This window comes from Hemitrygon akajei, chromosome 11 (genome assembly GCF_048418815.1).
Source record: "Hemitrygon akajei chromosome 11, sHemAka1.3, whole genome shotgun sequence".
Classification (NCBI taxonomy): Eukaryota; Metazoa; Chordata; class Chondrichthyes; order Myliobatiformes; family Dasyatidae; genus Hemitrygon; species Hemitrygon akajei.
The window spans coordinates 86,808,360-86,826,286 of record NC_133134.1 but is presented as its reverse complement, the minus strand read 5'-3'; the positions used below and the strand labels follow the sequence as shown (position 1 = coordinate 86,826,286).

Sequence of the window (17,927 nt, the reverse complement as noted above, 5' to 3'; positions counted from 1 at the left end):
TACTTGAAAATTCTTGGGATGTGGCAAGAGCTCAAGCAGGGAACTCCTTCAAAGGGCTGACACAGACACGATGGGCTGAATGGCTTCTTCCTCTGCAGGGAGGGTGCACACAATAAAACCCAACACATTTCAAGTGCAGAAGTGTCTGCAAATCCAAACAGCTTGGGCTGACAGGACAACCAGCATTCACAAACAAAAACTTAGAGACGTGTAAAATAGGTCAAGGATTAGCAGATTTATAAAAATAAAATACTTCTGATTTTTTTTTAAACAACAAAGTTAGTCACAACTTACAAAAATTATAAAAGATTAATGCAGGATAAAGTTGGAAAAGTATAGTGACCATTCCCAGCACACCCCTTCCTCAGTCTGATCCCGAATGCTGAAGCTGAACCAAGAACATGGACAGGACACCAATCTGGCCCAGCATCAGAAATATCCTGGCTGCTTTCAGCACCCATTGTTTCTCTGCCCACATCCCACCATGTGCCGGAAGGTAGTATCCCTCCCCCAGGACCCATGGTCACTGAAGAGTGTGACCTGCTCTTAGCCCCCACACAATGGGGGAAAGACACTGCCACAGTCTGGTGGGAGAGGCTCGAGGGAAACCAGTTCACAGCTTTTAACTCTGATCCTCAACCCAGAGGTCAGGGTCAGGGGCACTGACACCTGAGAGGGTCAAGAGTCCCTGACTGACCCCAGAATAAAGTCAGGAATAACTGACTGATGTCAAAGGATGGGGTTAAGAGTCACTAACTAGCCCCAGGTCAGGGGTTAGTACCGATTGACCAGAGAAGACAATGTAGGGGTCAGACTGAGCAGCCAGGGTCTGAGGCTCCCTGAGCAAGTGGCCGGAGCTAGAACAGTGGGAGGTCAGGAGAACAGATATCTCAACCCAATGACATGACGAGATGTTGAGGCTCTTCTCCACAGAGGATCCAGTCTGCTACCAATGTTCCACATTGGGAAAATGTGTTCACAGAGAGTGCTCCCATTGACTGGGGAGACAGCATCTCACATCAGGTTGCATATCTTTGATTCCCATCTCCTCCTGCATTTCAGATGTTCCTCCTCCATTCCATTGGCAGAATTCCCAGACTCCTGAGATTGTGATGCCACACTGAAATACAAGGAAAGGAAGTGTGTGTGACCCCAGGACTAAGTCCCCTATTGTACAATGAGAAAGCTCAGCAGATCAAGCAAAGGGACGGAAGAAAGATCCTTCACCCACCGTCCCATCACACACTCCCAGGGTCAGACACAGAGTGAAACTCCCTCCACACCGTCCCATCACACACTCCCTGGGTCAGACACAGAGTGAAACTCCCTCTACACCGTCCCATCACACACTCCCAGGGTCAGACACAGAGTGAAACTCCCTCCACACCGTCCCATCACACACTCCCGGGGTCAGACACAGAGTGAAACTCCCTCCACACCGTCCCATCACACACTCCCGGAGTCAGACATAGAGTGAAGCTCCCTCTACACTGTCCCATCACACACTCCCGGGGTCAGACACAGAGTGAAGCTCCCTCCACACCGTCCCATCACACACTCCCGGGGTCAGACACAGAGTGAAACTCCCTCCACACCGTCCCATCACACACTCCCGGGGTCAGACACAGAGTGAAACTCCCTCCACACCGTCCCATCACACACTCCCGGGGTCAGACACAGAGTGAAACTCCCTCTACACTGTCCTATCACACACTCCCCGGGTCAGACACAGAGTGAAACTCCCTCTACACTGTCCCATCACACACTGCCGGGGTCAGACACAGAGTGAAACTCCCTCTACACCGTCCCATCACACACTCCCGGGGTCAGACACAGAGTGAAACTCCCTCCACATCGTCCCATCACACACTCCCGGGGTCAGACACAGAGTGAATCTCCCTCCACACCGTCCCATCACACACTCCCGGGGTCAGACACAGAGTGAATCTCCCTCCACACCGTCCCATCACACACCCCTGGGGTCAGACACAGAGTGAAACTCCCTCCACACCGTCCCATCACACACTCCCGGGGTCAGACACAGAGTGAAACTCCCCCCACACCGTCCCATCACACACTCACGGGGTCAGACACAGAGTGAAACTCCCTCCACACCGTCCCATCACACACTCCCAGGGTCAGACACAGAGTGAAATTCCCTCCACACCGTCCCATCACACACTCCCGGGGTCAGACACAGAGTGAAACTCCCTCCACACCGTCCCATCACACATTCCCGGGGTCAGACACAGAGTGAAACTCCCTCCACACTGTCCCATCACACACTCCCGGGGTCAGACACAGAGTGAAACTCCCTCCACACCGTCCCATCACACACTCCCGGGGTCAGACACAGAGTGAATCTCCCTCCACACTGTCCCATCACACACTCCCGGGGTCAGACACAGTGAAACTCCCTCCACACTATCCCATAACACACTCCCAGGGTCAGACACAGAGTGAAACTCCCTCTACACCGTCCCATCACACACTCCCGGGGTCAGACACAGAGTGAAGCTCCCTCCACACCGTCCCATCACACACTCCCTGGGTCAGACACAGAGTGAAACTCCCTCTACACCGTCCCATCACACACTCCCAGGGTCAGACACAGAGTGAAACTCCCTCTACACCGTCCCATCACACACTCCCGGGGTCAGACACAGAGTGAAACTCCCTCTACACCGTCCCATCACACACTCCCGGGGTCAGACACAGAGTGAAGCTCCCTCCACACCGTCCCATCACACACTCCCTGGGTCAGACACAGAGTGAAACTCCCTCTACACCGTCCCATCACACACTCCCAGGGTCAGACACAGAGTGAAACTCCCTCTACACCGTCCCATCACACACTCCCAGGGTCAGACACAGAGTGAAACTCACTCTACACCATCCCATCACACACTCCTGGGGTCAGACACAGAGTGAAACTCCCTCCACACTGTCCCATCACCCACTCCCGGGGTCAGACACTGAGTAAAGCTCCCTCTACACTGTCTCATCAACCACTCCCAAGGTGAGACACAGAGTGAACCTCCCTCTACACGGTCCCATCACCCACTCCCGGGGTCAGACAGAGTGAAACTCCCTCCACACTGTCCCATCACCCACTCCCGGGGTCAGACACAGAGTGAATTTCCTCCACAACATCCCATTACACACTCCCAGGGTCAGACACAGAGTGAACCTCCCTCTACACTGTCCCATCACACACTCCCGGGGTCAGACACAGAGAGGTGCTGTTCTGATTGCGCTGGGAGAAATCGAGGAAAAACTGCTTTATGAAGGTTGTGATTTACTTGGAAATTGTTTTTAAACGTCTCTTGAACATCTAAGTGAGCGGCTCGTTTAGTGTGGAAGCTTCGTTTGGAGTTTTTCTGCCAGTTTGGATGGGGTTCGTTGACGGCTGCGAACTGCGTAGCACCCAGCTGTGGCCGCTGGCAACTCGCCAGGAAGCCGGGTCACTCCAAAAACCGGAGACAAATGCCGTTGTTCCCTCACTGACATCGGGACAACCTCCTTCCATCTCTATCGTCGGGATTCTCGTTCGGTGTAGGAGCCAAAACATCATTTGAGACGTCTCGACCTCTCATGGCCTGGAAGTTCTGCAGGACTAACGGAGCCTTTCCTGGCGTTGGAATTTCTGGCACTGAGCCAGCAAGGTACTGTCGAGTACAAACTTTTCCAGGCAGTTACTCAACTCGCTCCAGGACTTTATAAGCAGCACCACCACCGTATCTTTCTCGATTCGGACACAGAAGTAACATGCCGGACCAGTCTACAGGGAGTCGCAGGCCTTCGGGGAGTTATGCCAAGGCGGCTGCCTCTCCAGCCTCGGACAACGCCCTGTTTCGGTCGGTGAAAGTTGAACGCGGGGTGCAATGTATTTTGCGAACTGGAACTACCCTGGAAAAGTGCGCGGAGGCTATGGAGGACTTGTTGGGGAAAGATGGTGTTTTGGCCACTGAGAAAGAGTTCGGGAAGGCATATTTTACCTGAGGAATGATGAGTTGGTGCATCGGGCCCTCAGTAGAGGGATCACGGTGGAGAACATCTTTTTACAGATGGAGCTAGTGACAGCTCCCACACAACGCATCGTCCTCGGTCACATAAAGCCTTTCATCCCCAACGAGGACCTGCTTCCCACACTAGCCCACTTGGGGCAAGTACGGTCAGAAATAACCGCCATCAGGCACAAATTCAGGAGACGCACCCTCCGTACCGTAATCTCTTTCCGGCGACAGGTATTCATGAAGCTGGAAAAGGAGGACGAAGTTGAGGGCCGGTTTACTGTCCGGCATGAGGGGGTAGATTATCAGGTGTATTGGAGCTCTGAGCGCCCATGGTGCCATGCGTGCGGGGAGGTGGGGCACTTTCGGAGGGATTGTCCGAACACCCGAAAACCCAGGGAGTCCACTTCGGGAACTAGTGCCCCAGCTACCTCTGTCCCTGATCCCATTCCTGCTCCTACACCTGTGCCGGCCCCTGCTCCTGCCCCTGACCCTGTCTCTAACCCTGTCCCTGTTCCTACGTCTGTTCCAGTCTCTGCTCCTACCCCTGTGGTTCAGGCGAGTGTTCCTGAGGCTACGTGCAGGGAGGTTCAGGAGAGGGACGGGGTGGAGACTGTGCGGGGAAGGAAAGTGAGGAAGAAATCGAAACACATGAAGAAGTCGGCCCCCGAGACCGCAGAGCTCACGCCCATTTGCCCTGAAGTGGAGCGGGAGGCTCGGGGAAGTGCACAGTCGGACGGGGTGATGGAAGCAGAGAGTAACGCTCCATCGGTGAATCCCGCACCTGTGTGCTCCTCCGGCTTGAAGAGGAGAAGGGAATGTTCCCCCAAGAGGGCCGAGAATGTAGATGAGGGGGAATCCCAGAAAGGGGTGGGAATCCGGGTGGAAGTTGTGTCTAACCCTAAATCCCCGGATGTAGCCACCAGTCCTGTGGTGGGTGGTGTCGTTGTGCAGGAAGCTAGTGCTGGGCCTGTTTGCACAACTAAAACAGACCTGGAGCCCTCCACCCAGGACTTAGCAGTATGTGCCTCCCTGGAGGCAAATGTATTAAATAGGACAAGCGGAGAGGAGACCAAGCTCTCACACTGTCAGCATCAGGCAGCCGGTGAATCCATTGGACCAGAGCTGCTGGGGTCCCCTTCATGCCTGTCTCCTGGGAAGGGTGATATACCCTGCATGCCGACCCCATCAACTAATGGCCTGCAGGGAGTCCCTGGGGATTTTCCCTCCATCGTCGCAACTGCGGATAAGACTGATGCGATGGTGGAGCGGGAAGGTATGAGGGAGGTACCCTCTGTGCAGTGTGGGTTACAGGGGCAGCCACCTTATACACCACATGAGGAGGAAGATGGGGATTCTGTCTGCAGTGAGGGGTTGGAGGGAGATTCTATTGATAGTGAGACAATGGACATCCTCACCCCTCCTGAAAAATCCCCATTGATACCTGTGGAGGAGATCAGAGAGTTTATTCACTTCTCCATGGGTGCAAAGCATCGGCCTAAACTAGCCTCGCTTCGCTGGCCTAGCGTGCCGAGGCTGGTGAAAGTCCCTGCGAGTCATCCTCGGATGGAAGGGGAAGGGGAAGGGGAAGAAGAATGCTGTGTCAGGGAATGACAGACGGCAGCTGAAATCCTTCCTGGATGACCTGGTGAGGGACATCAGGGTGGAAAGCAGCCTCGCTCCTTCGGGAGATGGTGGGTCACAGGGTAGTGATGGTAGCAGTCGGGCCCGGAAAGCAAAGAATGTTCTTGGTTTTCTTCGGGATAGTGCGGCTGAGGGCACCATCGCTCTCAGTGGGAAGGGGACTGGTGCTGAGGCCTAGTGTGCTCCCGACATGAAACTTACCATAGCTAGTTTAAATGTAAATGGTAGCAAGGGCTCTCTCCGCAGATATAACAATCTCTCAGTCCTCAGGGATGGGAGATACGCGGTGAGTTTCCTGCAGGAAACCCATACCACCCCAGGGGACGAGTCCGCTTGGCTCCTGGAGTGGCAGGGCGGGGTCTACATGAGTCACCTTAGCTCCAACTCTAGCGGGGTGGCGATCCTGTTGGCCCCAACCTGTCGGCCAGAAATCGTAGGAGTCCAAGATGTTGTGCCCAGCCGTCTGCTCCACCTGGCTGTGCGCCTGGATGGAGTACCGCTGCATTTTGTCAACGTATATGCTCCGAGGCGCGGGGTGCTGCAGACGCGCCTATTCTGTCAGCTGTCCACCTTGCTGAGTTCCATCGATCCTGGGGACTGCGTCATCCTCGGGGGAGACTTCAACTGTACCCTCGAGGTGGAGGACCGCACGGGCCTCCAACGTGACCCAGTATCGGTGAAAAAGTTAAAGGAGCTAGTCGGCTCCTTTGACTTGGTGGACAGCTGGCGGAATCTTCACCCTGACTCTAGCGCCTTCTCGAGAAGATCTAGAGAGGGGGGTTCCCGGATAGACCGCCTGTATATCTCTCGGGCTTATGTCTCCCGCGTGTCGGCGTCCTCCATGCGGCCGGTGTCGTGCTCGGATCATCACCTTGTGTGGATGGAATTTATTCCTCTGCACCCTCGGGTGGGATCCGGGTATTGGCACTTTAACAACAGGCTGCTGGAGGACAGCCGATTCCGGGATTCATTCCGAGTGTTCTGGGTCACCTGGAGAGAGAGACGGCGAGAGTTCAGCTCCCTACGGCTGTGGTGGGATGTGGGCAAGGCCCACATCCGGTTTTTATGTCAGGAGTACACTAGGGGGTCGACAAAGAGGCGGGGCTCTGAGATTGAGCGGCTTGAGAGAGCGTTGCTTGACCTAGAGTCCCGTCTTGGTCCGACCGGTGGAGACCATCAAATGTGGCAGGAATACCAGGAGAAGAAGGACGCACTCAGGCATCTGCAGCTTCCCGAGGTGCATATGTGAGGTCGCGGATCCAAATGCTGCAAGATTTGGACCGCGGCTCACCCTTCTTCTACTCGTTGGAGAAGTGGCGGGGAGTTCAAAAGCAGCTGGTGGAGCTACTGGCTGCTGACGGCTCCTCCATCACGGATCCTGACGAAATTATAGGGTGGTGAAGAAGGCTTTTGGAACGCTGGCCTTTATAAATCAGAGCATTGAGTACAGAAGTTGGGATGTAATGTTAAAATTGTACAAGGCATTGGTAAGGCCAAATTTGGAATATTGTGTACAGTTCTGGTCACCGAATTATAGGAAAGATATCAATAAATTAGAGAGAGTGCAGAGACGATTTACTAGGATGTTACCAGGGTTTCAGCACTTAAGTTACAGAGAAAGGTTGAACAAGTTAGGTCTCTATTCATTGGAGCGTAGAAGGTTGAGGGGGGATTTGATCGAGGTATTTAAAATGTTGAGAGGGATAGATAGAGTTGACGTGAATAGGCTGTTTCCATTGAGAGTAGGGGAGATTCAAACGAGAGGACATGATTTGAGAGTTAGGGGGCAAAAGTTTAAGGGAAACACGAGGGGGTATTTCTTTACTCAGAGAGTGATAGCTGTGTGGAATGAGCTTCCTGTAGAAGTAGTAGAGGCCAGATCAGTTGTGTCATTTAAGGTAAAATTGGATAGGTATATGGATAGGAAAGGAGTGGAGGGTTATGGGCTGAGTGCGGGTAGGTGGGACTAGGTGAGATTAAGAGTTCGGCACGGACTAGGAGGGCCGGAATGGCCTGTTTCCGTGCTGTGATTGTTATATGTTATATGGTTATAAGTCCGCACTTTCTATCGGTCCTTATTCTCACCAGATCCGTCAAATGCGGGGGCGTGCAGTGAGGTCTGGGAAGATTTAGCAAAGGTCAGCCCAGAAGACGCAGCGCGTCTGGATGCTCCCCTGACTCGGGAGGAGCTGTCTACTGCCCTTCGGAGGGGTAAATCCCCTGGCTTAGATGGTCTGAGTGTAGAGTTTTATCAGGCTTTTTGGGATGTCCTGGGGGTCGATGACAGCCTTGTTCTAGGGGAGAGCCTAGCCACCGGGGAAATGCCCCTCTCATGGCGGAGAGCTGTTGTAGTCCTGCTGCCCAAGAAGGGAGACCTTCGCCTGCTAAAGAACTGGCGCCCGGTCTCCCTCTTGTGCGCGGACTACAAGATCTTCGCCCGGGCAATGGCCAACCGTCTTGGTTCAGTACTGAGACAGGTGATTCATCCTGACCAATCTTACACGGTCCCGGGCCGCTCCATCCAGGACAATGTCCACCTAGTACGGGACCTGATCCACCTGCCGCAGGAGACTGGGTCCCAGGCAGCGTTTCTTTCCCTTGACCAGGAGAAGGCATTTGACCGGGTAGACCACAGTTTCCTGGTGGGCACTCTGCAGGCCTTTGGGCTCGGACCACATTTTGTGGCCCGAGTTCGGCTCCTATACTCTGCCGCAGAGTGCCTTGTTAAGGTCAATGGGTCACTGGCAGCGCCCATTCCCTTCAGGAGAGGAGTACGTCAGGGATGCCCCATGTCCGGTCAATTGTACGCGATCTGTGTCGAGCCATTCCTGAGCCTCCTACGGAGAAGGCTGACAGGTCTGGTTCTGCGGGAACCGGACATGGAGGTTGTCCTGTCGGCCTACGCCGATGATGTACTCCTCATGATGACAGATCCCAATAACCTGCAGAGGATGCACGAGTGCCAAGAAGTTTTCTCGGCAGCATCCTCCGCCAGGATCAACTGGGCGAAATGTTCCGGACTCTTAGTGGGTCAGTGGCAGGTGGACTCCCTGCCGGAGGAGATGAGAGCTTTTGAGTGGAGCACTAGACGTCTCCTCTATCTGGGAGTCTACCTGAGCCCTTCTGGGGAGACCTGGCTGGCGAACTGGCAGGACCTGGAGACAAAAGTCATGGCCCAGCTGGGGCGCTGGTCAGGCCTTCTCAGGGTGCTTTCCTATCGAGGCAGGCTGGTGGTCATAAACCAGCCAGTGGCCTCCATGTTGTGGTATCAGATGGTCACCTTGGCCCCTCCTGCCCCGTTTGTTGCAAGAATGCAGAGGAAGTTAGTGGACTTCTTCTGGGGCAACAGGAAACACTGGGTCTCTGCAGCGGTCTTGAGTCTCCCAGTGGGAGTGGGCGGACAGTCGCTGGTGTGCGTTCGAACGCGACAGGCGGCTCTCCGCCTCAGGACTCTGCAGAGATTCCTGGATGCCGAGCACCCTCCCAGGTGGCACGTGTTGGCGACTTTCTTCCTCCAGAGGGGCTGCTGTCTTCACGAAGACATGCGGCTACCACTGGCGGGCGTCAGCCGTACTGCTTTGCGGAGTCTGCCCGGCTTCTATCAGGACCTACTGAGAGTCTGGAACATGGTCGCCTCAGCCGGGAATCCCCTCCTCAGGCGGGGTCCTGTCTGACCCTTGCCCTACCTCAGTGGATGTCAGTGCAGCTCAGTTGTGTGGACCGACTCAGGCCGAGCTGCTTGTCGGGCCCAGACCCCGCAATCTTCTCCCGGAGCCGTGTCCACACAACTTGAGCCGTCTCTCATCGATACCCACAGTCCCATTCAGGGATGCAAGTAGGAGGTATTTGTATGGGCTGCTGCTCCACACCCTCCACTTCCTTGCCCTTGTCCACCGTCCCGACACGCCATGGCGGTCGGTCTTTCCACCCGGAGGTGAGGAGGGTCCCCACTGGAAGTCCCTTTACGAGGGGGTTCTTCCCATGCACCTGGGGGATCTCGGCTGGAGGGTGCTGCATAGAGCGGTGCCCTGCAATAAGTTTTTTAGCTTGTACATGGATCTCACACTCGCATGCCACTTCTGCGGGCTGGAGGAGACCGTGTACCACATGTACATGGAGTGTGCGAGGCTGCAGCCTCTTTTTGCGTATTTGCGTCGGCTGCTTCTCGCCTTCTGGCTGCATTTTAGCTATTTGTATATGGTCATCCAGTAAGGAAGGGGGCATGGAGGGATGAGGATGTCCTAGTCAATATGCTCCTGGGGCTGGCGAAATCCGCCATCCGAGGGTCTTGGAAACGGGTGGCGGGAGGATCTCCCCGGGCAGACTGCCTGGCAATGTTTAGAGGGTATGTTCGTGACCGGGTAAATATTGAAAAAGAACACGCGCAGTCCACGGCGACCTTAGAGGAGTTTCGAGACCGTTGGGCTCTGCGGGGTGTAAATGCCATCGTGGATAGAGATGGCAACATTTTGGTGTAATGTCTATTGTCTATTTGTAGTGAAGTAACTGTGTTTGCCACTGATTTGTATATATTGTATAGCACCGATATTTGTAATAAAGGATTTTGTAATTTAAAAAAAGGGGTCAGACACAGAGTGAAGCTCCCTCCACACTGTCCAATCACACACTCCCGGGGTCAGACACAGAGTGAAACTCCCTCTACACTGCCCCATCCACACTTCCGGATCAGACACAGAATGAAGCCCCCTCTATTCCGCCCCATCACACACTCCCAGGGTCAGACACAGAGTGAACCTCCCTCTAGACTGTCCCATCACACACTCCCGAGGTCAGACACAGAGTGAATTTCCTCCACAACATCCCATCACACACTCCCGGGGTCAGACACAGAGTGAAACTCCCTCTACACCGTCCCATCACACACTCCCAGGGTCAGACACCGAGTGAAACTCCCTCCACACTGTCCCATCACCGACTTCCGGGTTCAGACACAGAGTGAAGCTCTCTCTACACCGTCCCATCACACACTCCCGGGGTCAGACACAGAATGAACCTCCCTCTAGACCGTCCCATCACACACTCGCGGGGTCAGACAGAGTGAACCTCCGTCTACACTGTCCCATCACCTACTCCAGGGGTCAGACACAGTGAAACTCCCTCCACACCATCCCATCACACACTCCCAGGGTCAGACTTAGAGGGAAACTCCCTCCAAACTTTCGCATCACCCACTCCCGGGGTCAGACACAGAGTGAAACTCCCTCCACACCGTCCCATCACACACTCCCGGGGTCAGACACAGAGTGAAGCTCCCTCCACACAGTCCCATCACACACTCCCAGGGTCAGACACAGAGTAAAACTCCCTCCAAACTGTCCCATCACCCACTCCCAGGGTCAGACACAGAGTGAAGCTCCCTCCACACCATCCCATCACACACTCCCGGGGTCAGACACAGAGTGAATCTCCCTCCACACTGTCCCATCACACACTCCCGGGGTCAGACACAGAGTGAATCTCCCTCCACACCGTCCCATCACACACTCCCGGGGTCAGACACAGAGTGAAGCTCCCCCCACACCGTCCCATCACACACTCACGGGGTCAGACACAGAGTGAAACTCCCTCCACACCATCCCATCACACACTCCCAGGGTCAGACACAGAGTGAAATTCCCTCCACACCGTCCCATCACACACTCCCAGGGTCAGACACAGAGTGAAACTCCCTCCACACCGTCCCATCACACACTCCCAGGGTCAGATACAGAGTGAAGCTCCCTCCACACCGTCCCATTACACACTCCCAGGGTCAGACACAGAGGGAAACTCCCTCCACACTGTCCCATCACCCACTCCCAGGGTCAGACACAGAGTGAAACTCCCTCCACACCGTCTCATCACACACTCCCAGGGTCAGACAGAGAGTGAAACTCCCTCCAGACCGTCCCATCTCCCACTCCCAGGGTCAGACACAGAGTGAAGCTCTCTTTACACCGTCCCATCACACACTCCCAGGGTCAGACACAGAATGAACCTCCCTCTACACCGTCTCATCACACACTCCCAGGGTCAGACACAGAGGGAAACTCCCTCCAAACTGTCCCATCACCCACTCCCAGGGTCAGACACAGAGTGAAGCTCCCTCCACACCATCCCATCACACACTCCCGGGGTCAGACACAGAGTAAATCTCCCTCCACACTGTCCCATCACACACTCCCGGGGTCAGACACAGAGTGAATCTCCCTCCACACCGTCCCATCACACACTCCCGGGGTCAGACACAGAGTGAAGCTCCCACCACACCGTCCCATCACACACTCACGGGGTCAGACACAGAGAGAAACTCCCTCCACACCATCCCATCACACACTCCCAGGGTCAGACACAGAGTGAAATTCCCTCCACACCGTCCCATCACACACTCCCAGGGTCAGACACAGAGTGAAACTCCCTCCACACCGTCCCATCACACACTCCCAGGGTCAGATACAGAGTGAAACTCCATCTACACCGTCTTATCACACACTCCCAGGGTCAGATACAGAGTGAAGCTCCCTCCACACCGTCCATTCACACACTCCCGGGGTCAGACACAGAGTGAAACTCACTCCACACCGTCCCATCAACCACTCACGGGGTCAGACACAGAGTGAAACTCCCACTACACCGTCCCATTACTCACTCCCGGGGTCAGACACAGAGTGAAGCTCCCTCTACACTGTCCCATCACACACTCCCGGGGTCAGACACAGAGTGAACCTCCCTCTACACCGCCCCATCACCCACTCCCGGGGTCAGACACAGAGTGAAGCTCCCTCCACAACGTCCCATCACCCACTCCCGGGGTCAGACACAGAGTGAAACTCCCTCCACACCGTCCCATCACACACTCCCGGGGTCAGACACAGAGTGAAGCTCCCTCCACACAGTCCCATCACACACTCCCAGGGTCAGACACAGAGTAAAACTCCCTCCAAACTGTCCCATCACCCACTCCCAGGGTCAGACACAGAGTGAAGCTCCCTCCACACCATCCCATCACACACTCCCGGGGTCAGACACAGAATGAACCTCCCTCTAGACCGTCCCATCACACACTCCCGGGGTCAGACAGAGTGAACCTCCGTCTACACTGTCCCATCACCTACTCCAGGGGTCAGACACAGTAAAACTCCCTCCACACCATCCCATCATACACTCCCAGGGTCAGACTTAGAGGGAAACTCCCTCCAAACTTTCGCATCACCCACTCCCGGGGTCAGACACAGAGTGAAGCTCCCTCCACACAGTCCCATCACACACTCCCAGGGTCAGACACAGAGTAAAACTCCCTCCAAACTGTCCCATCACCCACTCCTGGGGTCAGACACAGAGTGAAGCTCCCTCCACACCGTCCCATCACCCACTTCCAGGGTCAGACACAGAGTAAAACTCCCTCCAGACTGTCCCATCACCCACTCCCGGGGTCAGACACAGAGTGAAGCTCCCTCCACACCGTCCCATCACACACTCCCAGGGTCAGACACAGAGGGAAACTCCCTCCACACTGTCCCATCACCCACTCCCAGGGTCAGACACAGAGTGAAACTCCCTCCACACCGTCCCATCACACACTCCCGGGGTCAGACACAGAGTGAAGCTCCCTCCACACCGTCCCATTACACACTCCCAGGGTCAGACACAGAGGGAAACTCCCTCCACACTGTCCCATCACCCACTCCCAGGGTCAGACACAGAGTGAAACTCCCTCCACACCGTCTCATCACACACTCCCAGGGTCAGACAGAGAGTGAAACTCCCTCCAGACCGTCCCATCTCCCACTCCCAGGGTCAGACACAGAGTGAAGCTCTCTTTACACCGTCCCATCACACACTCCCAGGGTCAGACACAGAATAAACCTCCCTCTACACTGTCTCATCACACACTCCCAGGGTCAGACACAGAGGGAAACACCCTCCAAACTGTCCCATCACCCACTCCCAGGGTCAGACACAGAGTGAAGCTCCCTCCACACCATCCCATCACACACTCCCGGGGTCAGACACAGAGTGAATCTCCCTCCACACCGTCCCATCACACACTCCCGGGGTCAGACACAGAGTGAAGCTCCCCCCACACCGTCCCATCACACACTCACGGGGTCAGACACAGAGAGAAACTCCCTCCACACCATCCCATCACACACTCCCAGGGTCAGACACAGAGTGAAATTCCCTCCACACCGTACCATCACACACTCCCAGGGTCAGACACAGAGTGAAACTCCCTCCACACCGTCCCATCACACACTTCCAGGGTCAGATACAGAGTGAAGCTCCCTCTACACCGTCCCATCACACATTCCAGGGGTCAGACACAGAGTGAAACTCCATCTACACCGTCTTATCACACACTCACAGGGTCAGATACAGAGTGAAGCTCCCACCACACCGTCCATTCACACACTCCCGGGGTCAGACATAGAGTGAAACTCACTCCACACCGTCCCATCAACCACTCACGGGGTCAGACACAGAGTGAAACTCCCACTACACCGTCCCATTACTCACTCCCGGGGTCAGACACAGAGTGAAGCTCCCTCTACACTGTCCCATCACACACTCCCGGGGTCAGACACAGAGTGAACCTCCCTCTACACCGCCCCATCACCCACTCCCGGGGTCAGACACAGAGTGAAGCTCCCTCCACAACGTCCCATCACCCACTCCCGGGGTCAGACACAGAGTGAAACTCCCTCCACACCGTCCCATCACACACTCCCGGGGTCAGACACAGAGTGAAGCTCCCTCCACACAGTCCCATCACACACTCCCAGGGTCAGACACAGAGTGAAGCTCCCTCCACACCATCCCATCACACACTCCCGGGGTCAGACACAGAATGAACCTCCCTCTAGACCGTCCCATCACACACTCCCGGGGTCAGACAGAGTGAACCTCCGTCTACACTGTCCCATCACCTACTCCAGGGGTCAGACACAGTGAAACTCCCTCCACACCATCCCATCACACACTCCCAGGGTCAGACTTAGAGGGAAACTCCCTCCAAACTTTCGCATCACCCACTCCCGGGGTCAGACACAGAGTGAAGCTCCCTCCACACAGTCCCATCACACACTCCCAGGGTCAGACACAGAGTAAAACTCCCTCCAAACTGTCCCATCACCCACTCCTGGGGTCAGACACAGAGTGAAGCTCCCTCCACACCGTCCCATCACCCACTTCCAGGGTCAGACACAGAGTAAAACTCCCTCCAGACTGTCCCATCACCCACTCCCGGGGTCAGACACAGAGTGAAGCTCCCTCCACACCGTCCCATCACACACTCCCAGGGTCAGACACAGAGGGAAACTCCCTCCAGACCGTCCCATCTCCCACTCCCAGGGTCAGACACAGAGTGAAGCTCTCTTTACACCGTCCCATCACACACTCCCAGGGTCAGACACAGAGTGAAGCTCCCTCCACACCGTCCCATCACACACTCCCGGGGTCAGACACAGAGTGAAGCTCCCCCCACACCGTCCCATCACACACTCACGGGGTCAGACACAGAGAGAAACTCCCTCCACACCATCCCATCACACACTCCCAGGGTCAGACACAGAGTGAAATTCCCTCCACACCGTCCCATCACACACTCCCAGGGTCAGACACAGAGTGAAACTCCCTCCACACCGTCCCATCACACACTCCCAGGGTCAGATACAGAGTGAAGCTCCCTCTACACCGTCCCATCACACATTCCAGGGGTCAGACACAGAGTGAAACTCCATCTACACCGTCTTATCACACACTCCCAGGGTCAGATACAGAGTGAAGCTCCCTCCACACCGTCCATTCACACACTCCCGGGGTCAGACACAGAGTGAAACTCACTCCACACCATCCCATCAACCACTCACGGGGTCAGACACAGAGTGAAACTCCCACTACACCGTCCCATTATTCACTCCCGGGGTCAGACACAGAGTGAAGCTCCCTCTACACTGTCCCATCACACACTCCCGGGGTCAGACACAGAGTGAACCTCCCTCTACACCGCCCCATCACCCACTCCCGGGGTCAGACACAGAGTGAAGCTCCCTCCACAACGTCCCATCACCGACTCCCGGGGTCAGACACAGAGTGAAACTCCCTCCACACCGTCCCATCACACACTCCCGGGGTCAGACACAGAGTGAAGCTCCCTCCACACAGTCCCATCACACACTCCCAGGGTCAGACACAGAGTAAAACTCCCTCCAAACTGTCCCATCACCCACTCCCAGGGTCAGACACAGAGTGAAGCTCCCTCCACACCATCCCATCACACACTCCCGGGGTCAGACACAGAATGAACCTCCCTCTAGACCGTCCCATCACACACTCCCGGGGTCAGACAGAGTGAACCTCCGTCTACACTGTCCCATCACCTACTCCAGGGGTCAGACACAGTGAAACTCCCTCCACACCATCCCATCACACACTCCCAGGGTCAGACTTAGAGGGAAACTCCCTCCACACTGTCCCATCACCCACTCCCAGGGTCAGACACAGAGTGAAACTCCCTCCACACCATCCCATCACAGACTCCTGGGGTCAGACACAGAGTGAAACTCCCTCCACACCGTCCCATCACACACTCCCGGGGTCAGACACAGAGTGAAGCTCCCTCCACACAGTCCCATCACACACTCCCAGGGTCAGACACAGAGTAAAACTCCCTCCAAACTGTCCCATCACCCACTCCCAGGGTCAGACACAGAGTGAAGCTCCCTCCACACCATCCCATCACACACTCCCGGGGTCAGACACAGAATGAACCTCCCTCTAGACCGTCCCATCACACACTCCCGGGGTCAGACAGAGTGAACCTCCGTCTACACTGTCCCATCACCTACTCCAGGGGTCAGACACAGTGAAACTCCCTCCACACCATCCCATCACACACTCCCAGGGTCAGACTTAGAGGGAAACTCCCTCCAAACTTTCGCATCACCCACTCCCGGGGTCAGACACAGAGTGAAGCTCCCTCCACACAGTCCCATCACACACTCCCAGGGTCAGACACAGAGTAAAACTCCCTCCAAACTGTCCCATCACCCACTCCTGGGGTCAGACACAGAGTGAAGCTCCCTCCACACCGTTTCATCACACACTCCCAGGGTCAGACAGAGAGTGAAACTCCCTCCAGTCCGTCCCATCTCCCACTCCCAGGGTCAGACACAGAGTGAAGCTCTCTTTACACCGTCCCATCACACACTCCCAGGGTCAGACACAGAATGAACCTCCCTCTACACCGTCTCATCACACACTCCCAGGGTCAGACACAGAGGGAAACTCCCTCCAAACTGTCCCATCACCCACTCCCAGGGTCAGACACAGAGTGAAGCTCCCTCCACACCATCCCATCACACACTCCCGGGGTCAGACACAGAGTGAATCTCCCTCCACACTGTCCCATCACACACTCCCGGGGTCAGACACAGAGTGAATCTCCCTCCACACCGTCCCATCACACACTCCCGGGGTCAGACACAGAGTGAAGCTCCCCCCACACCGTCCCATCACACACTCACGGGGTCAGACACAGAGAGAAACTCCCTCCACACCATCCCATCACACACTCCCAGGGTCAGACACAGAGTGAAGCTCCCTCCACACAGTCCCATCACACACTCCCAGGGTCAGACACAGAGTAAAACTCCCTCCAAACTGTCCCATCACCCACTCCCAGGGTCAGACACAGAGTGAAGCTCCCTCCACACCATCCCATCACACACTCCCGGGGTCAGACACAGAATGAACCTCCCTCTAGACCGTCCCATCACACACTCCCGGGGTCAGACAGAGTGAACCTCCGTCTACACTGTCCCATCACCTACTCCAGGGGTCAGACACAGTGAAACTCCCTCCACACCATCCCATCACACACTCCCAGGGTCAGACTTAGAGGGAAACTCCCTCCAAACTTTCGCAACACCCACTCCCGGGGTCAGACACAGAGTGAAGCTCCCTCCACACAGTCCCATCACACACTCCCAGGGTCAGACACAGAGTAAAACTCCCTCCAAACTGTCCCATCACCCACTCCTGGGGTCAGACACAGAGTGAAGCTCCCTCCACACCGTCCCATCACCCACTTCCAGGGTCAGACACAGAGTAAAACTCCCTCCAGACTGTCCCATCACCCACTCCCGGGGTCAGACACAGAGTAAAACTCCCTCCAGACTGTCCCATCACACACTCCCAGGGTCAGACACAGAGGGAAACTCCCTCCACACTGTCCCATCACCCACTCCCAGGGTCAGACACAGAGTGAAG

The 17,927-nt window shown here is 55.6% G+C and overlaps 1 protein-coding gene across 3 annotated transcripts in view; it reads right to left on the bottom strand.

The window, feature by feature from the left end:
• Nucleotides 1–225: 225 nt before the first annotated feature.
• The window catches only part of LOC140735812 (uncharacterized), a 93,231-nt gene continuing 75,529 nt past the window's right edge, over nucleotides 226–17,927 (bottom strand). For all 3 annotated transcript variants that reach the window (XM_073061310.1, XM_073061312.1, XM_073061311.1), the window contains one exon: nucleotides 226–1,120. In XM_073061310.1, coding sequence (XP_072917411.1) covers nucleotides 1,015–1,120 — 106 coding nt within the window. In that variant the 3' untranslated portion in view covers nucleotides 226–1,014. The remainder of the gene's footprint in view (nucleotides 1,121–17,927) is intronic.